The 27,838-nt window shown below is 40.9% G+C and overlaps 1 protein-coding gene across 6 annotated transcripts in view; it reads left to right on the forward strand.

Annotated features, from left to right (window-relative positions):
- Positions 1 to 27,838, forward strand: part of UNC5D (unc-5 netrin receptor D) — a 515,658-nt gene that overhangs the window by 308,699 nt on the left and 179,121 nt on the right. For all 6 annotated transcript variants that reach the window (XM_036301089.1, XM_036301091.1, XM_036301090.1 and 3 more), the window contains exon 4: positions 19,937 to 20,040. In XM_036301089.1, coding sequence (XP_036156982.1) covers positions 19,937 to 20,040 — 104 coding nt within the window. The remainder of the gene's footprint in view (positions 1 to 19,936; positions 20,041 to 27,838) is intronic.

Genomic DNA, 27,838 nt, shown 5'->3' on the forward strand with positions numbered 1-27,838 from the left:
CATAACTGTAGCATAACTATTAAGAAATTAACATTAATAGAATACTATTATGCAATCTAAAGACCTTATTCACATTTCATTGATTGTTCAGTAATGTCCTTTATAACAGTAACAAAAATCCTAGAGCATGGCTTGCATCCAGTGGAGAGTTTCTGTAGCCTCCTTTAATCCAAACAATCCCTGCCTTCCTTTGTCCTTCATTGCACCGAGATTCTAAAGTGTAATTGTCAGTTATTTTTCATAATGTCCCTCAGTTTGAACATGTAAAAAGGAAAAAGCAGCCACCTAGAAGGGCTCCCGCTGACCAAATTGGGACAATTTGACCATCAAAATAAGTGATAGTGAGATATTATAACTCATTAAATAAGAATCCATGAATCGAGGAGTGCCCTTACAGCTGGTAGAGGGGACGCTACCCAATTCATGAATTGCTTAATAAAGTAAATCAGGGTTGGGGGGGGTGAGATAAAGAATCTATGACTCTATACTCATATGTGTGTTTTTTAAAATTAATGAATGGGTGAATATGTAAATAAATAAATGAGGGAAAGGGAGAGCTCTTGCTTACAGTAGAAAAAATGAATAAATGTCGAAGGAATGAAGGAAAAAGAAAATTATGATTTAGCCTCTATCATAATATAAATTGATTCAGACAAGCATTATGGGTGCTAAACATAGTGGATGAAAGTTTCAGGAGTAACAGGATGTTTACATAATCCACAATATACAGTAAATTACAAAGGGGGTGTTAGTAATGTTGCAGTAGAAAATCCTGCCGTATACCACTTTAATCAAGTGATTGGAGTTGATATAATCAGCACTGGGGCAGATTCATAGCACATGCCTCCTGATGTGGTGAACTGATCCTTTCCAAAAATGTCTACTGTATATTTAACCATAGGAAAACACTGAAATGACCTCAATTGAAAAGCATTTTACATAATAGGCCATTTTTAACTACACACATCTCTCAAAATGCTAGCTTCGTGTAGAACACTGCTGGGTATTCTGGGAAATAAGAAGCCACAAGATAGACATAGTACATTTTTCTGAAGCATCAATTATCATCCCCTTTAGGTCTGTAAAATATAAACAGGAGTGCAGAGTGGGGTGGGATGCAAACTTTTCTTGAATTGGGAAGATGCAGCTTGGAACTTCAAAGCCATTTATTTTGTGCATGCCACACCGTTTTAGGCTCTACCTATAAATGTCTTTGAGGATGTGAATTTATTTCGCTCTGCCAATATGGGCACTTCAGTAGAAAGTGTGAGAAACACTGAACTATAAACAATGGTGTTTCTGTGAACGGAGTAGAATGATCTGTTTGGAATTGATATAAACTGTGCTACCTGTGCTTACCATGTACACAATTGAGTACATCAACCTTAAAGATGAGAACTACTAGGTAGAATCACATCGCTTTATGATATATTCTTCTGTGGATGATGAAAAGAATTTCCCCAAATAATTTTCCTTCATGTTATTTATTGCCAACCATTATTTTACCAAGAAGAATTTGCAGAAATATGGCCACAACCTTTTAAGGAAATTGCAACTAAATTCAGCCTGCCATTTTTGTGGTAAAATAAACTTTAAACTTCCTGGAAAATGGCCACTTCTATAAAAAATCTCAGTGAAAGCTTATCATGGGAGAAGGTATAGATTTTACTTCGATTCAGCTCTCATTTTCTCCACTAAAGAAACATTCTCACAGATAATGCAAGCAGATGTTAAGCCAGAAAAACAAAAACAAAACTTATCTTTCTTAAACTTTGAGGACTTCCTGAGCCTGGTGATATTATTTCTAAATCAGTTTAATATCTGACCAGCAGAGTAAGTAAAGTCAAGAGGGTGCATTCTGGAGATATGTTAAGTGGTGCGGGAGTACTTAGAGGTAGAAGTGTCAGCCGTCCGTGAATAATTACCCACCATGTCCTGGATAGCATAACAATAAAATTCCATCCCTCCCATCGAAGAGTTTATAGCCTAGTGAAGGGATAGACTTATGAACAAGTCTTTTCAATTGAGCATGGTTAATGGAAAGCACAGTGTGTTTGAGGAGCCCACAAAAGGGACAGTTTACTCATCCTTGAGGTCTAAGATGCACTTTCTGAGCTAATTCCTAAGGAAGAAGGGGGCTACCAGTTTAAAGAATGTGTAGGTTAAGGAGAGAGCTTGAGTAAAAGCACAGAAAGATGGGACAGTATGGGAACTACATGGATCTATGTGAGAAAGCAAGGAGCGGGGGCTACCAGGGCAAGTAGATGGGCCAGATTATGGAGGGTGTTTGCATTCTGTAAGAGTTTACGTGGTCTGGGGCCACTGAAGTGTCATAAGCAGGGCAGTGATGGCAGTGATGTGATATGTTTTCAAAGCCTCCCACCCTTCCATTTACCGCAGCCAGAGAGATTTCAGAGGAACAAGACCCAAGGCAAAGAAGCTTTGTGCCCATCTATGAGGCCACTGATGGAACTTGAACTTTTGCAGGGACGGTTGTAGGTTGAAGAGGAGGTGGCAAATTTGAGGTCCCAGGAAGGTAAAATTATCAAATGTCTGTGGCTGCTTGGCTGTGGAGCTGAGGGAAGGGAAGGGAAGCATTTAGAAATTCCTCCAGGTTTGTTTTTGGCTTAAGTGACTGAATTGATGATGATTCATTAATGACATTACGAACAGAGTAGAGGAAACTAGGTGGAAGAACAAGATACCGAGTTCAGGTTTTGATCATGGTATGTGTGAACTACCCATGGAATGAACTGTGAACTGTTTCATCATGCTGTCGCATGTTTCAGCCTGAAGCCCAGGCATTAGCATCAAACTCAGAACCAAGAGTCATTGCCAAGTAGGTAGTCATTAGGATAGTAGGTCTTCATCAGGAAGGTTGGAGATGTAGGGTTTTATCAGAATTGCTTACGGTGTTTTCCCGTAATATACATTCTCCCAAACTGCTGAGGAGAGAAGGGGCAGCAGGCCCATGAAATTCTTTGAATGGTTAAAGCAGCGGGGCGGTGGGGGGAGGGGGGCAAAAAGAGGGGAAGCCATGCAAAAGACTGAGGGGGAAAAAGTTGAAGGGGTGCTGGGAGAGCCGAGGGGGGCCAGAGGTTTTTGTAATGGAATAAATGGTCAGTAGTGTTATTGTCGCCATAAGCTTAAGGTAAGCAGTGAGAAGGATCAATGAGATTTGGAAACATGAAAGTCTCCATGGACCTGGGCAAAGCAGCATAGTGAGATTATAGAGGATCTATAGGGATCACTGGGACATGAGAAAGCAGAGATGGTATGGACAGCTATTTCCAAAAATTTGACTGAAGGCAGGAAAGCTTGAATGGTAGCTGGAGTTTGAGGAAGAGATGGTGATTTATTAAAAGCATGTAGATTAGATGGGCTCATAGGAGCAGTAGAAAGAGTGCAGAAGTAAATTTCAGAATGTTATCCGACAATCAAATTCCTCCCTCACTCATGGGAGTGAGGTTAAGGTTCTTGGGGTACCACTGAAATAAGAATTTTCAGAAGTCCCCACGGGAGAATAAAATATGGAAAAAGACTTTATTTGCATGAAGTTACATTCCTTGGGTTGCAAAGCGCCCTATTTCTTAAGCCAGAAAAAGGTATAACTGGGGTCCCAGGAGAGCCAAAAGCAAGGCGCTTCCCTTCCATGTTGCAACTGGGTGTAGTTCAGCATCCAAGCTAATTAAAGCCCATTGGTCCATTGTGGGAGTCCCACATGGCCGTGAGCCACGTCGGTGCTGGGGAGTGCATCCCCCTGCAACAGGAATCACAGTAACCCAGCACACCAGTCAGTAAAAACCAAGAGAGTGCATTTCTTTGTTTAGAAGTTTAAATATTCAGGTTTTCTCACTGGCAGTGGTCACCCTATTCTGCCCGCTGACTCGCTTCCATGTGTGATTGATGGGAAAGCTCAGACCTTACTGGGCATATGTCTAAATTGCCTTTGTCCAGTCCCTTCCCTCATCGATCAGCAGGGAACAGACTTGGAGAGTATTAAATGAATCTTTTTGGCAGAGTGTACACATGGCATGCCTATATTATTTAGCCTTCCCTCTCCTCCTTTTCTGTTAAATAATAACCAGGTTATGACAATGGCATCAAGAAGAGCTGGGTTTGAGTTCTTGGTTCAAGTAACTAGCTTTGCACTCTATTATAGACTAAAACCTGCTGAATGTGAAAATCATGTGTGGGGCTCTTAATATTTAAGAAAAGCTGTCCATCTTTCTGACCTTAGGAACACAATTGCTGGAAGTGGGTCCTGGTAATGTTTTGTAACTTTGCTGTCTTCTGTATTCCCCCTTGCTAATGACCAACATTTAATTTCCTGTGCAGATTCTTCCCTTGCTTCCCACCTCTAAATATTGTGGTTCTCTACGTCTCTCCTGAATCCACAGACTCCCTAGGTGAAATGTTTCACTCTATGGCTCTATGTACTGCCTATCTGCTGATTATTTGCAGCCCCGAGCTAACATCTCATCTCTCAGTTTCTTTGCTCACTGACTACCCAAGATAAGTCCACTTGGGTATCTACTAGGCACCTCAAATGCAATATCTCCCAGAGAGAGTTCTCTTGGTTTTCATATCATCAACACTCCTGTGAAGCTGTGTTTAGTCCAGCCTTTCCTGGTTCAGCAATGTCCCCGAATGTCACGACAAGACCTAGGTGTCACAATCTAGGTTCTTCGGTTTCCTTCGGTCATATCCCACCAGCATCAAGTCCTGCCAACTCCATCTCCAAAACATATTCTGAATGTATCCACTTCTCTCCATCTGGTGCAAACAATTGCTATTTCTCTACTGTGTTAATCTTACTGCTTCTAGTCTTGCCCTCTTAAAATCCATTCTCCACACAGTGGCCTGAAAGATTTTTTTTTTTTTAAAATACAAACCAGATCACACTGTTCTCTTGGCTGTACTTCTCCCACTATCTTTCCGAACTTCTTGATATTAGCCCCTTGGGAATTACCCAGCCCCCTCGTACCTTCCCTGCACCATAATGCTCCCCTTCATGTCCAGCCCCAATGACTTCTTTTCTTCCTCAAATACCCCTGCTGGTTCCTATTTCAGAGTCTTGTGTTGTTCTCTTTTTCTGAAAAGCATCCCCCAGACCTCTGAATGGGCAATTCTTTCCTGTCAGCTTTAGTTTTATCTGCATTATTTGTTATGGATTTTATTGCCCCAAAAGTGACCAACTTCTGGCTAAACTGTTTTCTCAGATCCTTTTGGAAAGATTGATTGAAGGTCAGAGAAAATGCAGCTTACCTTCAATTGCTCTATGCAGCCAAGCAGGAGGCAGGCGTGCTGGATGTTCAGCGGCATATCCCATAATCCACATGCTTAAGATACTTGGCCACACCTTCTGGCTTCAGGGAGACCTGGGTCAGGGGTGGGTTGTGGGGAGGATCAATAAAACTAACAGTATAATTCAAAAATATGTGGCTTCTTGTTGCTGGTTGTTTTTTTTTCTTTTTGACTCTTTCTCCCCTTCCTTTTCCCCGGCCCTATTGCTCTGCAGCACTAATACTGAATTATAATGAAGTGGTGAGTATTAAAGCTTAAGTTTATTTTTAAGTCATTTCTTTTTAAACTCCTTGCTAGTTCATAACCTTCTAATTTCCTGTGGAGGGCTAGGAGAGCACTGAGAAAAGTCAGGAATGACTCTTCATGCCTGTGTTGTTCTTGAAACTCTCTATCCCATCAACTATTGAATTATTTTTGCATTCAAGTGTTCATCAGGATGCTGAGCGGCAGTATGCTCTGGTGCTTTTGTAGGTTGTGTGGGGTTTAACCAACATCATGGATAGGAATCCAGAAAGTAGGAAGACGAACAGTGTAATCTTTCTATATGCTTTTGGACAACTGAGCAGCCTGGTCTAGACAATGGTTTCTGGGGCTTCACTTTAACAAAAAAAATATACATCAAAAGTACTTTGTTTCAGTAGCTATTTCTGCATTCAACCAAGAGTCAATATTCCCATTAGCACAGTAAGTAGAGCAATAATACACAAATATAGAATGTGGAGCTATGGATATTCTGCCCCTATACCTTTCAGTAGAAAACAATGTAAAGATCCAAAATGTGAGTTATTAGCTTTCTTTTAATTTGATTTAAAGCCTTAAGAAAAAGGGAGCAGAGAATTTTGGATTTTTCACCTAATAACTGTTCCCTGTTGAAGGTTGTTGAGATCTGCTATTTAGGTCAAGCTTCAGCTGTCCTTGATGTATTGACACAGCCAAGTCAATGTAATCAATGCACAAAAGGTGCCTTTTATGGAACTTGGAGACAAAGCAAACACCACAAATCCTTCCCCAAGAGTGGTTTCCATATATGGAGTTCTCACCCTTAGTCCCTGCAGGAAGAATTGGTGCTGAGTGGCTTCTGAGATGTAGGTGGCCATGTTGTGTCCCACGGATGCCCACTATCATGTTCATGGGTCCAAGAATGTACACATAGGCAGGTTAGCTGCATGTGAATAGACTCAAGAAGGATAAAGTGACTATGTGCTTGCAGATTATTGCTCCTCTGAGGATAACTTGATCCTGAAAGAGAATCTGTCATTGATAGTGGCAACAGAAGGAAAAAAGACAGATGAAGAAGCAGGTAGCAGTGACCCTGAACTATCAGAAGCCATGAGTAAAAGCAGAAGCCATTAAGAAAGCACAGAGTGAGAGGCAATTGTTCAGGAGGAATAAAAGTAAGAGAAGCAACATCTGTGCTAAAAACTATGAAACCACCCAGTTAATGGAAATGACACTGGATTTCTTCATCCCCTCATCAGGCCATGGTACAGTCTCTTTAAGGCCTGCTTGTTTTGTGATCTTTACTCTCTTTTTCAAGCCTTGTCTGTGATCTTTCTTGATTTCCAGTTAGTCCTGGACTACAATTAAGATTGTCGTCTTCCTGATTTTTAATACATTTTCAACTTGGGGGATACGAATGAATTTTTTGCATGTCGTTGTAAACAAAAGTGACCAAATACAGTGGAATGTAATAAGGGAATAGGTCTACTGAGGGCAGGTCAAATTAGTGCTCAAGGATTTTGTAAAATTGCAGCTGTTTCTGCCCATCACCATGCGTCCCTGCTGCTGGATACTCCCTTTGCAACATCATTGTTGCCTGACTCACTGTGCTGCTTGTTGTGGAAGGACTAATGTCACACAGCGCTAGTTATAAAATGATTGATTGATAACCGCAGAAAAATTACAGATCACGGAGATGGGGATGGAGGGTCTAACAATGCTCCCAGGTTATTCCAGGATCTTGAAAACAGCCTGCAGGAGCCTCTGCCTGACAGGAGTGCTGGCTACAGCCCAACTCCTTGCTTTCCTAGATGCTGCTCATTACCTGGTACCAAGGTGAGGTCAAGGGGAACATGAAGAGGCCCACTCAATTCAACTAGGACCAACGATGTCTTTTCTTCCCTATTGAAGCAAGATTTACTCAGCAGGAGTTACTTCTGCTATATTCAGAAATCTTAGGAATTAACAGATGTCCCCTCTACACCCTGACATATGGGAATCTACACATGAAATTGTGCTTCAGTGTGAGTTTCTTTCAAGGAGACTGGCGAGATCAGAACTAGAAGATCCACAGAAAATACATGAAATGACAGATAAGAGCAGCAGAGTCTTAATATGGATCACTGGGTTAAGAAATTTGAAGAATTCATAGATCTAAGCAAGGCAGAGGGTTTAAGCCGGGCTGGCAAGAGAGGCGTAGATAATGTGCCAAATATAAGAACACTGTTATCTAGGAAAGCACTGACCTGACAGGAAACCTTTTATATGCTTCCTTTGGGAACTGAAGTGAGTAGCTGACTTCTCAGGCCATAACCATCTAGGGCTAGAGACTGAGGCAGAACCAAATGAGGGCACCAGACCTTGACTTTCATTTTGCTGGCATCCATCTGTTCTGCGTTTGAACCAGCCCTTTCATTACAATTGATCTGTATTTGGCTAAGTTACAAATTCCTTTTATGTATGACAAATGTGGCTTGTTGTTTCTTCAGAAAAAAATATGGGTGGGGAAGATTCAAAGCTAATTTGAATACCATTGTAGTTGGACACTAATGGGACATTGTACCATCCTCTTGCAATCTTCAATGACTATGACCATGTCTATTTTTTTAAAAAAGACTATGATTTTTCACTGGCTGATTTGGTTTGAATGAGTAAATTATTTTTATTTCATTGCATTAACGGCCAGAACATTGAATGAGCCAATAACTCCCTAGTGTTGCTGAGCTGCAAAGAACTATTATTCGCAATTGAATTTTTATTGATTTTCTTGTGCTACAATGACTTTTCTAACATGGTAGCATGAAAGGAAAATTAGAAAAAGGCCAAATAGGGCATAGGGTGAGGAAAGGGAGGCTGCTGCTTCCCATGTTCTAGCCCCAAATGCACGACTTACTGGCAGGTGCTGCCGACTCTGAGTGATCCTGTTGCTGATTATGTGATTTACAAGTTAGCCAAGTGCCTGACTCCATCCCCTTTCCCTCCTCTTCCCTTCTGATATTTTTGCTTCCAGTTATTTTTGGCCGCGTTGGCATTCTGCTGCAGAGCTGACTAGGCCGGAGAAATGGAGAAAGAGCAGAAGCAGACAGGGTGATACTCCAAATGGGCCAGGGCTGATGTTTGTCAGTGTCATTCGAACACACACACTCACACGTGCGAAGGCGGGTGGATGAATGTGTGTTACTTTCACATCATTGTAGTACATTTATCCATTCACGTGTTTGCTTTTCCTAATCATCTGAACTCTTGGAGACTTCGTTGTATATGGGTTTAGAATAAATATTCAGATGAATTGAAATGGAGTCTCACTCATTCAGTCAGTATTTACTAATAAGTGATTACTACATACCCTTACCAGTACTAGAGGCAAGGCAATCAACAAAGCAGATGAAAAAGGGTGTCCTCATGCAGATTCCCATGATGAAAATTAAATTAAAGGAGAATATTTTGGAATTCACTGAAGATTTAAAAATACAGTGTTTCTTGCTTCCTTCTTTAATAGACATTGTAGGAGTGAAACTTGTATAATAAAAGCCAAACACAATATATTTCCTCCCTTGCTTCTGACTCAGTTTGGTCTAGTTAAGAGGATCTCAGGAACTAGTAGGAAAGAGAAATTTTTTGGACATTGATTTTTACTGCTTATAAAAGTAATGCATGTTCATCCCAGAAGTTTTGGAAACTACAGAAAGAAATGAAGATGATTGATATACCCATAATCATCCAGTTGCAGATCTTTGAAATATTGAGTGATTTCTCTGTAGGGCTTTTCCTATAACATATATAGTAATCCCACACCAGTTGCTATTTTAAAATCTTTAAATCATCAATCTTGATGTGTATGTGTGCAGTTCGGTTAAGTCTCCTTATACCAAACAATGTGACAATTATTATTTTTCTCCCTCCCATAGACCATGTGAACATAAGTGAGACCTATTTATATTCCACCCTCACAGTATATGTGAATAGAAGACCAAGTCTAATAAAAGACTGCCCTTATGTGGTGTGATAACTTATGGAAAGAGAGGTAGATAGGCAAGCATTTTGCAGAGACTTGCAAGAAAGGAACAAGAGAGCATAAAGATTTTTTTTAAAAAAATAATAAGCCAGTAAAAGTCTGATCGAAACAATAAATGAGGCCTGGTGTGTATCATGTAGGCCTGTGAGTTGCTCTGTCTCTGCTTACTTATAATTTTCTCTGATAATCTTTTCCTGGAATCGCTCACTAGATTTAGTAAGGTAGGTCCCACTGCGATGCATTTTTAGAGAACTTTATTCCGCTCTATCTCCTCACTCATCTATATACCTCATAATCACTTGTTTAATGTCTATCCTCCCTGCTGAGACATATGCTGTGGGAGGGCTAGAATGGTCTATGTCAAGTTCAGTAATGCACCCCCACTGCCTGGCAGCTGAGTGAATGTAGGAGGCTGTGGCACATTTACTGAAAACTAATGGTAAATTAAGAGAATGGCTACCAGCAGAAACCAGTTTTTAATGCAGATGTACCTATTTGGGGGGGGGGGGGAGTACATACATTCTGTAAAGATATAATTGCCGCATTTGAAGGAAGACAGTTCTTACTTACTAAAAATATATTAAAGATAGAGCTCATTCACTACAAACTATTTTATATTTAAACATTTACTTGCAAACTTTTAAATTTTTTTAGTTAAATTTTTAATTTTGAGATAATTGCAGACATGTTCAGTTGCAAGAAGTAATAAAAAGAACCTGTGTACCCTTAGCCAGTTCCCCAAATGGTAATAAATTGTAAAACTGTAGTAATATAACAACTTGGATATTGACATGGACAGAGTCAAGATAGAGAACATTTATATCATTTTAAATAATCTTTCCTGTTGCCCATTTATGGGCATATCCACTTCCCTCCAGCCTTTCCCCCTTCTTTAATCTTGCAGTAACCATTTGCTCTTCATATCTACATTGTTTTCATTTAAATAATCCTATATAATAAAAGCCTAATATGCTAAGTGTCCAGTTGTCTGGTCGTCCGTTTAACTACTCAAAGTGTAATATGCTAATGATATGCTAAGACCACTCAACCGCTTGCTATGATGTGCACTGAACATCAGGGGGCAGACAGTCGACTAGTCGACCAGTCGCTATGATGTGCACTGACCACTAGGGGGCAGAGGCTCCAACCAGTAGGTTAGTGTGCTAATGGGGTCTGGCTGATCGGGACTGAGCCCTCCTATGGTCCCTCCCTGGCTGGCCAACCTCCCACATCCTTACCCAGCCCTGATCATGCACCGGTGGGGTCCCTAAGCCTGGCCTGAGCCCTTTTGCAATCTGGGACCCCTCAGGGGATGTCGGAGAGCTGGTTTTAGCCCGATCCTGCAGGCCAGGTTGAGGGACTCCACTGGTGCATGAATTTGTGCATTGAGCCTCTAGTGATATATAAAAATTAAATCATATGGTATGTAAGTTTGAGGGATTAGCTTTTTGCACTCAGCATTATTTTCCGTCCATTCATTTTGGTCATTGTTGTAATAATAGTTCATATCATTTGTAATGTCTATATGGTATTCCATTATATGAAAGCACCAAAATCTATTAACTATTTCTATATTATTAAATACTTAGATTGTCAGCAATTGTTCAGCATCATAAATGAAGATTTGAGCAAAATCACTATACTGCACTTTTTATGTAGCTATCTAATCATTGTGTTAAAATTTCTTTCAAGATTAAATCCTATATAATAAAAGGCTAATATACAAATTGTCCCCTCAACTGGGAATTCAACCAGGAGTTTGACCAGGGGACCAACTGCCCCTGCCAACTGCCTGGGACCCCTTCCCCTGGCCAGCCCAGCCCACAATTGCGCCCCCTCCCCCAGCCGGCCAGACCCCATTTGTGCATGAATTTATGCACTGGGCCTCTAGTTATTAAATAATATAAATGAATTTTTAAATAGTAGATTTATTGAGATATAATCCATAATACTGGTATTAAATTCACCTATTTCAAGTGTACAGTTTAACAATTTTTAGGGTATTCTCAGAGTTGTGCAACCATTGCCAGTGTCAAATTTGGGACACTTGCATCACACCAAAAAAAAGGAAACTGTTTTGAATGCCTCTTACCCCACACCCACCTACAGCCCTGAGCAATCACCAATCCATGTTCTGGCTCTATGGATTCACCTGTTACAGACATTTTATTTAAATGGAATCATAAAGTCCTAGTCAGTTTGGCTCAGTGGGTAGAGCATTGGCCTGTGGACTCAAGGGTCCTGGGTTCGATTCCGGTCAAGGGCACATGCCCGGGTTGCGGGCTTGATCCCCAATGGGGGGGGGGGCGTGCAGGAGGCAGCCAATCAATGATTCTTTCTCATCATTGATGTTTCTATCTCTCCCTCTCCCTTCCTCTCTGAAATCAATAAAAATATATTCAAAAAAATAAATGGAATCATACAGTATGTGGTCTCTTGAGTCTAGAAGCTACAGACCCTGTTTGGATAAGTAGAGGGACATATTAATGGCTTTCTAGTTGATGTAAAAAAGATAATGTTTCTTTAATAAATAGTGATAGCGGTCCTTCTAAATATCTTCCTTAGCCATTTGTGTTTCTTCTTTTGTAAATTCTGTTTTCGTGCCCCTTTGCCATTTTATTTTAGGGTATTTATTCTTCTCACTGTCCTTTACAAATATCCTTTCTATATTAAAGTTATTAAGCCTCTTCCTATAATTTTGCTTATAATGTTTTAGATGAAACTGATTTTTAATTTTGATAAAATATTATCTATCAATCATTACTTTTCTTAAGTATCTTTTCTTCCTTCAGTTTTAGGTTTAGAAAGGTCTTCCCCATACTAAGATCCAACACATATTTTAATGCTGCTGTGGTTTTGTCCTGTTATGCTTCCAGTGCTCTTGAAAGGATTTTACATGTATTGGCATTTCATTTTCACACACACAAAAAACTATAAAAGGAATTATTATTATCATTTTTTAGATGAGGAAACTGAGGCAAAGAGAGATAAAGATACTTATCAAGGTGGTAGTAAGGACCTGAATAGACAGAATTCAATTAGATACTCTGGCTCCAGCCCCCACCCTCTTCCATGGTTTGCAGTCCTGCCTAGTGAATTTCTGGGACACATGACCTATTTAAATGTTCATTGTTCACTAGAGGCCCGATGCACAATATTCCTGCAAGGGGCTCGGCCTTCACAGCTGCAGTGGCTGCCTCAGCCCTCGCAGCCCCGGCTTCGTCCGGAAGGTCTTCTGGAAGGTCATTCGGCCATCCAGTCTAATTAGCATATTATGCTTTTTTTATTATAGGTTAGTTATTATGCATGCTTATGATATGTTATGCATTTCTCTTTCCAGAGGTTTTGCATAATTACATGAACTTTTTTTATATTACAAATGGTATTTAAATTTATAATTAAGTGGTTTTAATTGCCCACTGCCAGATTTTATAAAAACCCATCTTCCAATTACTTAATTCATTGTTTTGCATGTCTATTCATTATTTATTTTATTTAAAAAGGTAATGTTTTTAGGAAGGGTATGAGCTGATTAAAATCACTTGGCTCAATCATGTCTGAAATTGTTGTCAGTTTGCTCATGAATAATAGCTTGTTTGGGAATAAAAAATTAGTACCTATGTTTTTCTCCTGAAAAACAAAAACAGATTTGATTAATTATACTCTGGTATACACCAGAGTTCTAGGGAAAAATTCTAGTCATAGCCTGATTATTTTTTCATTGTCAGTTACTTTTTAAAAAAACATATTGAGATATATTTGACAAATAACATTATATAACTTTAAAGTATGCACTATGATGATTTGGTATATGTTTATATTGTGAAATGATTACCAAAATGAGGTTAGTTCACATAACCATTACATCACGTACTTATTTATTTTTTTTTTTTTGTAGTGAGAACATTTAAAATTTACTCTCTTGGCCCTGGCCTGGTGGCTCTGTTGGTTGGAACATCATACACCAAAAACACCATACACCAAAAAAGTTTGTGGGTTCGATTCCTAGTCAGGGCACATACCCAGGTTATAGGTTTGATCCCTGGTCAGGCTTATAGGGGAGGCAACCTGTCAATGTATCTCTCACATTGGTCTCTCTCTCTCTTTCTCTTTCTACCTCTCTTCTCTCTCCCTTGATCCCTCCCTTCCCTTTCCTCTCTCTAAAATAAATAAAAACTTATCCTGGGATGAGGAGTAAAAAAAAAATAAATTAAATTCACTCTCTTAGTAACTTTCAAGCATTCAATACAGTATTATTAAGTATAGTCACCATGCTATATGTTAGGTCCCCAAAACTTATTTATCTTATAACTGGACCAACATCTCCCATTTCCCTTACCTCCCATCCCCTGGAAGCCACCAATTTACTCCTTGTTTCTAGTAATTCGGCTTTTTCAGCTTCCACACAGACATGAGATCATACAATATTTGCCTTTCTCTGACTTATTTCTCCTATATGCCCTTAAGGTTCATCTATGTGTGGCAAATAGTACTAAGTAATATGTGTGTGTGTGTGTGTGTGTGTGTGTGTGTGTGTGTGTGTGTGTGTGTGTGACATTTTCATCCATCTGTGGACACTTAGGTTGTTTCCATGTTTGTAAATAATGCCTCAACATAGAGGTGCAGGTATCTCTTTAAGGTAGCGATTTTATTTCCTTCAGGTACATACTCAGAAAAGGGGTTGCTGGATCATATGGTTGTTCGATTTTAAACTTTTAAGAAACTTTCATGTTGTTTTTCAAAGTGACTGCACCAACTTATATTTCCACCAAAAGCGCATAAGAGTTCTTTGTCCTCTACATCCTCACCAGCACTTATCTCTGGTCTTTTGGGTAATAGACATTCTAACAGGAGTGAAGTGATATCTAACCGTGGATTTGATTTGCATTTCTCTGAAGATTACTGATGTTGAGCACCTTTCCATGTACCTATTGGTCATTTGTATTTTGATAAAATGTCTATTCAGGTCCTTTACCCTTTTCTTCCCATCCTGCCCCCCAACCCCCACCACCAGATTATTTGTATTTTGCCTATTGAGTTGAATGTGTTCCTTATATATTTTGGATATTAACCTTTTATCAGACATATGGTTTGCAAATACTTTCTTCCAATTTGTAGGTTACCTTTTCACTTTGTTGGTCATTTCTCTTGCTGCACAGAAACTTTTTAATTTGATATAGTCATACTTCTTTATTTGTGCTTTTGTTCCTTATGCATTTGGTATAAAAACCAATGTTAAAGAGCTTTTCCCCTATGTTTTCTTCTATGCGCTTTATGGTTTTAGTTCTTACAGTTAAGCCTTTAATTCATTTTGAGTTAATTTTTATGAATGGTGTAAGCTAGGGGCCCAATTTCATTGTTTTTCATATGACTATCCAGCTTTTCCAGCATAATTTATTGAAGAGACAACCCTTTCCTTATTTAATATACTTGGTCCCCTTGTCAAATATTACTTGATTGTATATTTGATGGTTAATTTCTGGACTCTTAATCCTTTTTCATTGGTCTATATTGTTTCTATGCCAGTACCATACCCTTTGATTACTAAGCCTTTGAGGTAAAGTTTGATACCAGGAAGTGTGAAGCTTTCAGCTTTGTTTTTTCTCAAGGTTGCTTTTGCTCCTCAGGGTCTTTTGGGGCTTCTATGTGAATTTTAGGATTTTTTAAAATGTCTGTGAAAAAATGAAATTTTAATAGAGATTGCATTGAATCTATACATGGCTTTGGGTAGTATGAAAATTTTAACAATATTATTTCTTTCTATTCATGAAAGTTTTAGTTACTTCTGCTTATTTACTATAAGTAAACTTGTAAAATTATTATTTAAAATTTCCTTTATTATGTAAAAATTCAAAATTTCAACTATGACATATCTAGTATCTTTTTTCTTTTTAAAATGATTTTTCCATGTATCCAATGACCTCTTTTGAAAACACAAGTCTTTTTTTAGCTCAAGGAATAATTATTATGATTGTATTGATTATCATTTCTTTCAGCTTATTGTCTTCTAAAATTCCTATTATATTCAATTGCATTTCTCTATCTCAGCATTATCTCTTCATACTTATTTCATCTTTTCTTCATCATTAACATTGTACTATTTTTCTCTTAGCTTACTTATTCAACATGTATTTGTTAAGGACCTGCTCTCTACCTGATGTTCAATAGGCACTGTAGATTTAAGGGAGAACATTTCAGACATAAACCCACCTTCATAGAACCAGATCTAGTGAGGAAAACAAATGGGGTAAGCAATTATAAGATCTGTACTAGAGGGAATTTTCTAAACTGGAATTTCTTGGTTCCAAAGCCATTGCTTCCCATCTCTCTAACCACTGGTTCATAATTTGTGATGCTTGGGCTGGGATTCCCTGACCAGATCCACCAATAGGAGCACCAGAGGAGACTGGCCAGAGGAAGAGGAAGGCAAGGATACTTATTCCTGCTCATTTTTTTGTCTCTGTCAGCATCATCCGAGCAGAATTTCTTCATCTTAGAAGTGGCAGTTGATTGTTATTTCCAGCTTTTTTTTTTTCATGTGCTTCCAGAACCAGCTTAATGATGCCCCTGAGAGATGCCAGCACTAGTCTGGTAAGCAGTCCTTCGGAGGTCTGGGTCGAGACTCCTTAAGTCCTGAGGCATCAGTACTCACCGTCCTCTCCTTGGACATTTGATATCTCTCTAAGCTTCAAAATGTTATAACCCCAACCTCACCCTTTGTTCCTGCATCCCCACCTCTGAGGGTGGGACCTGCTTCCCTCAGTTCCCCTTTTATCTTTTTATTTCCCCAATTATTTACATTAATATTTTCTGTTAAAACAACTGTTGTGCTATGTTTTGCACCTGGGTCTGTGTCATTAGTTCGGATTTCTGCAGTATTCAGCATGCTGTTTACTGCCTCTGTGATAGATATATTACTAATTCAGCAGTTTTGATTGTCTATTGCTTCCTACATAGTGTCAATTTCCTTGATGTCAGATGTTATCCTATTTATAACTCCCTATTCTAGATTCTCAGTTGCTATTTCCTTTTAACTTTAAAGAACTTAAATTACAAGTTATCTAAAATGTCTCTTGTTCTGTATCTTAATAGGAAGCCATTTAATCTCAGTTCTAGGAATTATCTCCTTCATTTTTTTAAAATATATTTAAAATGAGTTCAGAGAGGAAGGAAGAGGGAGAGAGAGATAGAAACATCAATGATGAGAGACAATCATTGCTCAGCTGCCTCCTGCACGTCCCCCACTGGAGATCCAGCCCTAAACCCAGGCATGTGCCTTGACCGGGAATTGAACCCTAACCTCCTGGTTCATAGGTCAATGCTCAACCCCTGAGCCATGATGGCCGGGCTGTCTCCTTCATTGTATTATAATCCTTTTTATGCGGCTGGGGATGTTTTCTGTGCTATTGCATAGGTTCCCACCTGAATCTTTCAAGCCTTGAAAGTACCAGTAACATAGGTGATAAAAGTCTTTAGTTTGCCAATTCAGAAGCCAATTCGGTTGGATGACCTTTGGTGGGAATCAGAGGGAGGGTTGGAAGCATTTACCTCTGAGCCTAAGAGTTTATTTCCATAATTTGTATTATATTCAGTATCTAGCTGAAATTTGTCAGGTATATTTGCCCTCTTCGTGAGTCCAGAATGTCAGTGTCCCTGCCAGCAGTGTTAGGTGCAGGCCAGGCCTTCATGATACTTGAGGTTTTTACTTGGTGATATCTGGTTCTTGAATGGCTGCCTGTTAGGAGCTGGACCAGATATATGACATCCCGGTTGTTCTCTAACCCCCTCCTCCATTTAATCTTTGAATCTCCACATTGAGAGGTGTTGATATGCTTCTTGTTGGAACTCTTCCAGTTATTTCAAAAGTCAATTGGGAAGAGCAAGAGGTTGGGTAGATCCTTTCTTTCGATGATCTTGGTTGTATGGGATCTACTAGAAAGGTCTCAAAGTTTCTTGTTTATAGATAATACCCTTTCCTATATCCCAGTGTTAATACAGGGTTTTCCTTTTTATATACATATTTACTAGTCGTTATCTGTTTATTGAACAATTGGTTTTCTATGCTTCATCTGGTTGATTACAGATTACCTGGCTTTGTCAACCTGCAATCTTTATTTAGCACCCCTGAGCAAGACTTCCTTTAAGAAATCATGCAATCAAAGGAAAGAAAAAGTGACAAACACAGCATACAAAATTCATCATAAAAACACAACCCTTTCCATTAGCAAACGGATGTCTTGTGTTAGTCACTCACTCTCTCTAATTTTGACTAATTTCTATATATTTCTGATAAATCAGTGAGTCATGTGGAAAAAGGATTTTTGGCTGAACGATCTCTTGTTGGGAGAGTAAAGGAGAGTTTGTGGTAAGATTGTGGGGGAAACGTGAGATTTTTTTTTAATCTGGATTTTATGCACAATCCCTTCATTCACAGTTTTGTCATCAGTTATGTGACCTTCATCGCACTTAAAACCAGTAATTCTGAATCATAAAGGCTGTGACAATATACGGACCTTCAACAGAAGGTGCCAGGGCCAGCCTGACAGGTTGAGCCAGGCTGAGGTAGGGAGGTGGGAATTGAGAAAAGAAAGAAAGACAGGAAAGCGGGGTTGGGAGGACTCCAGCTCTCTCTATGAACTGAAGCAACTTTATTAGCCACACAATCCTATTTATACATAACACACTGAATAGGAGGTCTGTCAAGAGGAATGTATTCTTTGTTCCTCTTAATCTCTAAGGGAGAGACACAGCAGAAGGACAAGTTCTCAGTACAGCATATCTCAGTAAATAGTTACAGACTTCTTGGTAAGCTATGAAAGGCTGTTCTCATTCTACAAATGTTGCTCTCATTCTACTGATAATCACCATCCAAACAAGTCTGGGAAAACTGTGTGGGGAAGGGTCCCAGCCTTGCTAGCCCCTTCAGGTGCAAGGACCTTGCCAGCGTACATCTGGCCCCCAACAAGAAGGGAGCTGGCCTTACCATTTGGGGACAACAGAGAAATAAGAAGATGGATCTGCCTGCAATACAAGCCTTTCTGAGGATCTTTTGCCTCCTATACTCTCATGCAGATCTCGGAATGTACAGCATCACTGACAGAAGACATCGGTTGCCTCTGGGAGGGAAAGCATTAAGAGTAAAATTCAAAAGCAAGTGAATACATGGATTGCTGTGCTTGTTATTCATCGTGTGTTTTTGACTTGCTAAAAGCAAGTTTAATGTATTTATAAAATTTATAAAGATGTAACTGATTCTGGAGCTCCGCTCTTTACAGGGAACATATTTCATGTTATTGTAAGCACTGAAGAAAATTAAATCAATAAATCCACAGCCTGTAATTTGAGATACTCAATTGAAGAAAAAAATACATTGTCAGGGAGGGAGGGGGGATCATTTACATGGAGGAGGACTTGTAAAACTGTCTGTGCGCTCCTCTGCTGGGCTTTCAAGTGACTGCAAGAATTCAGCTGGTGCTGTAAAACTGTTCAAGTGTTGTTATGACACCTCGATGGAAGCAAAGGTCAAGTCCCCCTGTTGTTCATGAAGCATCTGCTCAAGTGGAAAGCCATGCAAATGAAGCTCTTTCTGAACTGCCCATGTGTCCTTTTCCCTGAGAAAGCTTTGCGGGTGCGCAGTCAGACCGCATGTTCGGAAGCTTGGTGAACTTCTCACTGGCAGCGATGCTCTGTGACCGCTGGCTAGCCAATTAACCTCTCCACGCATCTCCCTTCCGCGTGTAAAGGTTAGCAGTGCCGCTTGTTTACCGAGGGCCTGGAGCCTCCGTGAAGGGCACTACACAGATACCCAGCACTTGTGTTTGAATAGAGGGCACTGCATTTTTAATTATGTGTTTGGTTGGCTGGATTATAGATTTTATTGTGGTTCAATGTGGCCCCTTCTCCCTGGTTACAAATAAAAGACTAATAGGTAATCATACTCTATTATCATCTTCTAGAGCCCCCTAGAGGGTTAAGGAAATGCCAGAGGTTGTAGATTAATAATGTATTCTTTAGTTAATAAAAAAAATATCACACACATCTCAGCTGCATAATAGCTGTGGATGGCAATTTATTGGGCCAAGTGTTTCATCTGTTGCTAAGCAGATAATGCTGGCAAAGACTCATGAAATGAGTTTTGTTTTTCTGGCTCCCCAGTAAATCTTTTATCCTCTCATCAATATCGAGCATTAAGCACAGTTTTGTTAAGGTTTATTTTAAATGTGCTTGTGCATATTTGGGGAAATGATTCTCGCATTCTGGAACTCCTGAAACAATGGGTTTTGTGTGTGTGTATCTAGGTCGTGACAGTAAGCTCACGATTTTACTGTATTTGGAGAAAATGTGAGTACTTCCGGCCCTGGAGCTAAGTGTCCTATATCTCCCACTTCTTTGCAGATTTACGGAAGAACTTCGAGCAAGATCCGCAGGGAAGGGAGGTTCCCATCGAAGGCATGATTGTGCTGCACTGCCGGCCGCCGGAGGGAGTGCCCGCTGCCGAGGTGAGGGGCACCGGAGACAGGCCTGTTCCCAAGAGGGAGGGCAGAGTCCCGCGTGCTGACGAGTGGAGTGAGAGCCTGTGTCTGGCATCCTTGCCCTCTGGACCCAAATGATAAAGCTGGTGAAGAAATAGTGAGGGCACTAAGTTGGAAGAGGAAATTGCCTCTCGTCTACTTTCTTGTGGACGCTAAGCTCTTGCTAGGCAGCCTGGGTAGGATTTGGTCCGTGTTCTTGCTTTGGTGGCCGCCGATCCTGTAGGTGGCACCCTCTGTGTCCTCCGCCAGTCACCTGGGCCACGCTGATGTGCACATGGTTTGTGGACCGATCTGAGCTCTAACTAGCAAGGCCATGTGAGTGAGTGTCCAGGGAAGGTGTGTCCACGTTCCACGGTGTGTGCGTGCGCTCATTCTTCCCTGGCTCATGGAACATCAGTGAGCCTTCCTCAGGTTTCGGGCACTGTGCTCACACGATATAAAAGGGGCTGAAGCCACACATCTGCGATCTGTTATTCTCTCTTCTCAGTGAAGTATCTAGGGTCCCTGTGGATTTTATTTTTCGCATGTTTTCTGGCCTTTCTGCCATATTCTTCGGATATAAATGTCAGCAATAGGACACTCTGATAACAGGAAGGCTTCCTGAACCTTCCAGTCACTGTTAAAGATGTTCTGAGAGGCTAGTAATACAGTTCCTAAGGCAGTATTGGCGGAGGCTTGGCGAGTCAGAAATAACAGGAATGCTTAGTAGACCTGCGAGTCTATAAACACGGCCTGAGTGAGCATTGCACAGCGGGGCTTTTCTCTGGGAAGCGGGGACTGTCCTTCGAGCTCTGGTTTATTCACTGAGAAGAAGAGGTATTCTAAAAAAGTCAAATGAACAAAAGAAAACAAAAGGAGCCTCTGCTTCACGTTTTAGCTAAAGTTGCTGTGGATTTCACAGTTGAGCAGACGAAGGAGCAGAAGAAATAAAGGGGAGCGAAAAGACACACACACACGTCTATGTGGACAGAAAGTGTGCTGGGCGGACACTGTTCAAGGCTCTAATGGTTCGGAGAAATGAAGCAAACGGACTTGAACATTAAAGTGAATATTCCATGCATGACTTGAAATGATTAGGAAGGAAAATGCTTATTATTTTTTTAGATTTTTATTTAATGTGAAAGAGAAAGATATTTGATTGTTTTTTCCTTTGCCACCACCTTGTTCCTGAGCAGGTGCCAGGCAGCAGGGCGTTCGGTGCACAGGTGAACGTGTCAGCCTTATTTAAGGGACACCCTAAGCGCTCCGGGGAGTCTAATTTGGGCATCAGCAGTTCACTACAGTCACTACCCATCTCTCAAAATCCCCGTTCCCAAATGCTCATGCATGAAAATGTCTCGCCTATGTCACACTGGCTGCGTGAACAGCCAGGCTTCCTTCCAAGCCTCAGCCGGGTCGCCGCTGTCAACTTTGCAGAGAGATGGGGAGGAAGGTCACGTTTTTATTAGCTACCTGCCTGTGGGAACCTAACGTTCTCACATGTCTAGGGATCAATTTTTACAGCTGGAAGACAACTTTGATATTTACCTGGCACAGCCTTTGAATTTTAAAGGCAAGAAAACTGATGCTCAGATCAATGACCTACCAAAGGTCTTGCAGCCATTTAAGGGCTAACTGTGTTTAAAATCTTTAAACAGCTCCTTGAAGCATTCAGGGTAAAAGTCTCTGTTCTCCTGGTGCCTTATGTGGTCTAATGTAATCTGGCCTGCTGCTCTCTCTGACCTCATCTTCTGCTACTCTTCTTCTGACCTCCTTATAGCCACGCTGGCCTCCTCACTCCTCAGGTGTGCCAGTCATGCTTGTACCCCAGGGCCTTAGCACATGATGGCCTCTCTGCTAGAACATTCTTCTCCAGCTAATAAATTGCTTCATCCCTCCCTTTATGCTTGCTCAAATATCACCTGCTCAGTGAGTGATACTTGATTGACATGTCACTAACCCACCCCCTTGCATATACTTTCAAGCTCCCTTCTCTGCTGTATAATTTCTCCTTAGCTCTTATCATAAGCATACTACTGTATTTACTCTGCTTATAGTCTGTCTACTCCACTAGAATATAAGGTTCATGAGGGACATTTTCCTTTATTTTTCTATTGCTGTATCTCCAGAAAATAAGAGACTGCTTTTAGATCCAGGGACTCAGTAAATATTTGTTGGCTGTGAATGAAAACTAGTTTTCTATATTGATGAATATTTGAGGTTATACGAAGGCCTACCTCAGACAAAACTGAAATCCCTTAGACAGGCATTGTTTTTCTCCCATTCTGGTGCTAGCAAGTGAGTAAAACATCCTCCACCTGCTCTTTGAAGACATAACTAATAAGATAAATGATAAAAGAGAGAGAACAAAGGAGAGCAGTATAAAGGATGTGCAATCTGGTAAGATAATCGCGAGAAGAGAAATTATACCTTGGTGTGCAAATGCATCCATGAGTGTGGATGCATGCATACACACACCCCTACCTACACCTCTACTCTCTCTCGCTCTCGCTCGCTCTCTCTCTGAAGCAGCTTTCCAGAGGCTGCAGGGGATTAGGAATTCCAGGACTTCAGGGCTCTTCAGGGCTGTGGATGGAAGAGGGGGTTCCTGGGGGACATGGGCTGACCTCTGGGAAGCAGCATTCCTATCTGTTCAGCCACTTGGGAAAGGTTTTACCGGGTTGAAGCTTGGAAACAGCTCTTTGCACATCCCTCCACACTTCTTGCCTCTGTTCTTGAAGGCAAATGAGTTCTGTCTGTTCACTCAACTCATTTTCCATCTTCATTAGCTTCTGAGGGTGCTTTTCAGCTGTCACCACAGGAGTAGAACAGAATGTGAAAACTTCCAGTGGCCACACAAACCAGTGTCAGTAGCAACATATTTGGGAGAGATATTGAACAGGGGAGAGAGGACACACTATAACTTCTTTTCTGGTACCTACCCTCCTGTCAAATTTCCAAACTGTAGGGATTCACTTTCTCTGTTAGTTACCTAGGGCTACTGTGACAAATTACTGCAAACTAGATAGCCTAACACAATAAAAAAAATGTATTCTCTCACAGTTCCGGACGCCAGAAGTCAGAAATCAGGATGGAGGCAGGATTGGTTCTTCCTGTGGGCTCCGGGAGACAATTTTTCCATGCCTCTCTCTTAGCTTCAGGGGTTGTCGGCAGTACATGGTGTCCCTCGGCGTAGACACATCACTCCAATCTATACCTGTCTTCACATGGTACTCTCCTCTCTGTGTGTCTGAATTTCTTCTTTTTTAAAAAATATATTTTTTATTCATTTCAGAGAGAAAGGTAGAGGGAGAGAGAGATAGAAACATCAATGATGAGAGAGAATCATTAATCGGTTGCCTCCTGCATGCCCTATACCGGGGATCCAACCTGCAACCCGGCATGTGACCTGACCAGGTGTCGAACCTGGCTCATAGTTGACCTCCTGGCTCATAGTTGACGCTCAACCCCTGAGCCATTCTGGCCGGGCTGAATTTCTCTCTTCTTATAAGGCAGGGGTCCTCAAACTACGGCCCGCGGGCCACATGCAAATACAAATATTGTATTTGTTCCCGTTTTGGTTTTTTACTTCAAAATAAGATATGTGCAGTGTGCATAGGAATTTGTTCATAGTTTGTTTTTGTTTTTTTTTTTAAACTATAATCCGGCCCTCCAAAGGTCTGAGGGACAGTGATCTGGCCCCCTGTTTAAAAAGTTTGAGGACCCCTGCTATAAGGACACAAGTCACTGGATAAGGGCCAACCCTGATTCAGTGTGGCCTCATGTAAAGACCTTATTTCCAGATCAGGTCACATGCACAGGTTCCGTGTGGATGTGAAATTGCAGGGGGCACTGTTCACCTCAGCGCACTTCCCATTCTCCCTTTGACATCACATCACTCTTTCATGTTAATCATGTATGAGTTTTAGGAATAAATTTCCAGTCAGGCTGGCTAACATTAAAGAGGGCTATTCTGATTCTGAGGAGCAACTGGGGCTAGAGCAGCGGTTCTCAACCTGCGGGTCGCAACCCCTTTGGGGGTCGAACGACCCTTTCACAGGGGTCGCCTAAGACCATCGGAAAACACACATATAATTACATATTATTTTTGTGGTTAATCACTATGCTTTAATTATGTTCAATTTGTAACAATGAAAATACATCCTGCATATCAGATATTTACATTACGATTCATAGCAGTAGCAATATTACAGTTATGAAGTAGCAACGAAAATAATTTTATGGTTGGGGGTCACCACAACATGAGGAACTGTATTAAAGGGTCGCGGCATTAGGAAGGTTAAGAACCACTGGGCTAGAGGGTGGTTTAAAACACAAATTCTGAGCTGGGAGCAGGGGAAAAAGCTCGGTTTTCTATATTTTATATTATAAATGGATATGCAGGGTGTTTCAACCACACATGGAATGGGCTATTATAGGGCCCTAGCAAGCATTTATAGCATCGTCTTAATGCAGGCAAGCATTCCCGCTCCCAACACTTGAGATATTTGGAATTTCACTTATTTATGAGTTGATACTCCCTATATCTGTGCACCAGTATTTCCAGCTCCTTGTCTCAGCAGTAGCGTATGCAGTAGTGATTACCACCATCTGTGTTGTGGAAGGGAAGGCAGAATGATAGCAGAGAGCTGAGGAATAGAAGGATGGAGAGCAGAGAGCTGAGAAAGAGAAGGATGGAGAAGGGAAGTGTAAACGTGCATATAACCTTGCACAGCCGGGGTCTCCCGGGGTGGAGGTGTCTGCCAATGCCTGTCAGGTGGTCTGCAGCTCTTCAAAAGTGTATCTTTGCGCATCCTATCTTCACAGTCATCTGAGGAACCCGCAGTTAATGACTCTTGGGAATGATAGTAATTGGGAACTGTGCTTAGAAATGGATTGGTTCTGTAACTGTCACTGTGAAATAGTATCATGCATCTTCCCTGAGCAGAACATGCTCCACCCTCCCCACTGCCCACCTCCTGGGGGGCCCGAGAGGCCATCACTGGAAAGGGTTGTGGACTGCAGGGCAGTTGGATTTGAAACTGGCACATTGAAAGGCATGTTGGGGGCAAGTCCAAGTCTTGTTTTCACAAGACATACACAATGGTCTTCTTACTGTAAGATAGAACTTTTTGGCAACTAACACATCTATGTGACCAGAGAAGGCGGTTTATATAAGAGTAGAAAGAGCTACCATTTGTGGAATGCCCCCAGGTGCCAGGTACTATGTTAAGTGGTTTCTTTATGTGATTTAATTTGCAAAAGACTGCTATGAGATTCTAGAAAACTATGGATGTTTTCACGCCCACTTTACAGGACTTATCCAAGCTCTCAGATCACTAGGAAGCCAATCTAACCTTAAAGTTCCAATCATTCCTTTCTCTAGTTTCTATTGTGTGTTTTTTAATGAGACTGTGGGTTTAATTTCTTTCCTGAGCCTTTTTGAAGCTTGGGAGCCATAGGCCGGTGGTAACGTATATTTTTGCTACCTGGCAGTCCACCCTTGGGATTAAAGGTTTTTGGATGAAAATCTCTTCTCACTAGTATGCTAATCCTAAATCTGCTGTAAATTCTGTTTCTTTATTGGAAATAGATAATCTCATGATAAAACTCAGACTAGAGCACTGAGAGTAGAGGCTTTTGGAGTTGAGGGGAGCAGGAGCTAGGGCTTGCTGTTATCCTAGGAGAGAGAGGTATAGGATGTCTACAGTTATAGACATGCAGGCCTGGAGGAGCAGAAAAGGGGACATATAAAAGGGAAGGTGAGAGGACTGAGGGTAATATGTCCCTCACTACAACTTTCCTACATTCGGTCATGGCCCGGACTTACCTCACTGTCATGAAGGGCTCCAGATATCTATAATAATAAAAGTGTAATATGCTAATTGGACCGGATAGCCGAACAACCTTCTGAACATCATTCGTGAAGCCACATTGGCAAGGGCCAAGGCAGAGGTGGTTAGGGGTGATCAGGCAGGAGGCAGAGTGGTTAGGGGTGATCACGCAGGCAGGCAGGTGAGTGGTTAGGAGCCAGTGGCCCCAGATTTCAAGAGGGTACAAGCCAGACTGAGGGACCCCCCCCCCATGCACAAATTTCGTGCACTGGGCCTCTAATATTCTGATAAATGTATAGTAATGTGATGCATTGGGGGGAAAGTATGAAAGTTGGAGTCAAACAGCCCTAGGGTTAAACCCTGACTAGCACTTAGAAATGCTAGCAAATGACTAGCCACTCAGGACCTCAGATTCCTCATCCTAAAATAGCAACAATAATTTTCTTGTAGGATTGCTGTGAGTCAAAGAGAAAACAACCTCAAGAATATGCAAAACATTTAACACAATTTCTAATACTAAATAAATAGTAGAGATTACTGTGATTTGTGTTCCTTCTTCTTTTCTAAAGTTTCATGAACCTTTGGTTCTCAAAAAAAGATGCAAGGCTCTCTTATGGTTGGGGAACAGATTAAAACTGAAACTCTTGCAATATCTAATATGTCTTCAGCCCCATGAAGAATAGGATGCTGCTAAGACCATCCCTCCTTACCCTGGGCAGCCCATGAGCTCTGCCTCTCCATCCAGTGCCCTCTGTTCTTGTCCTTCAATTTCATCAAAGGACAAAGACACTCACCAAAAAGCTTCCTACTTCCCTCTCTTATAATCTAGCACTTGGGAGGAAATAAGTGGTTATTGACAGAAGTTTGTGGCTATCAATGTTTATTCACCTTATTTGTCCCATTAAAGAGTCTTATGAATGGTAGTATTGTTAGTAAGAAACACTTTCGAAAAATGGTGCATGAACTTGAAGAGACTCATTTAGATACTGGTTTGGATGACATAATAGGTCACACACTTTCTCCAAAATACCTAGAATGTGAATGGATAATAATCCACGCCTTCCTAAATTCTGTGAGCTCATCCTATAGCTAGATGTACTGGAATGTATTTGCCACTACAGGTACTTTTTAACCTTGACCTTGGGGCAGTTCTAACTAAAGATAGCAACTTCAGTATTTGACACTTGTTGTTTAGCTAAAACCAATTTGCTCCTTTCAAAACAATTCATTATCCCACACTGCACTATTTTATACTCCCCAATTAAATGGAAAATCTATCTTTCATAAAAGTTAGAAATTATGTCCAATGAAAATCCGACATTTTAATGGTTTTCCACAGATTAAAATTGTAGAGTTCTCAATAAACCCTGATTTACTGATGTTGGCTGTAAAATGGTTATTGCTGTTAATAAAGCCTGTAAATCTTAACAGGTTATATTTGCCTTGGACAATAAAACTTGCCATAAAGGCTTAGTGTCTAAGGCTAATTCTGCTCACATCAAGGTAAACAGCTCCTCAAAACACTTCTGTGTCTGGGAACTAAGGCCCCAGAGCTAAGAAACTGACAGTCTAGCCTTGAGCCACCACATGCCAGACACTTTTCTTGTTTTTATCTCATCAAGAAGTCAAGACTGAGCTGGAATTAGGAAACTCAGGAAGGTCATGGACCTGAAGCAATGCAGTGTGGGTAAGGAGAAGGTTCTTTCTGCTGGCCACCACCTGAGTTTTGTCATTTCCAGATGACTAGGTCAGAATGCTTGTATAACGGGGGTTGGGGAAGGGTCCAGAAGTGGGATGAAAGGCCATATTTTCTATTTTATAAAGTGTGCCAGAGCCATATGAGTGTTAGAAGCCAATTTATTGGGGAATAGGATGCAGAGTTTAGGGGAAGGAGGTAATTTCCCTTCTAGATGTTCTTGTGAAAATCCAAGTCTGTGGCTTTTTTAAGAGGC

Source organism: Myotis myotis, unplaced genomic scaffold (assembly GCF_014108235.1).
Source record: "Myotis myotis isolate mMyoMyo1 unplaced genomic scaffold, mMyoMyo1.p scaffold_m19_p_3, whole genome shotgun sequence".
Taxonomy (NCBI): domain Eukaryota; kingdom Metazoa; phylum Chordata; class Mammalia; order Chiroptera; family Vespertilionidae; genus Myotis; species Myotis myotis.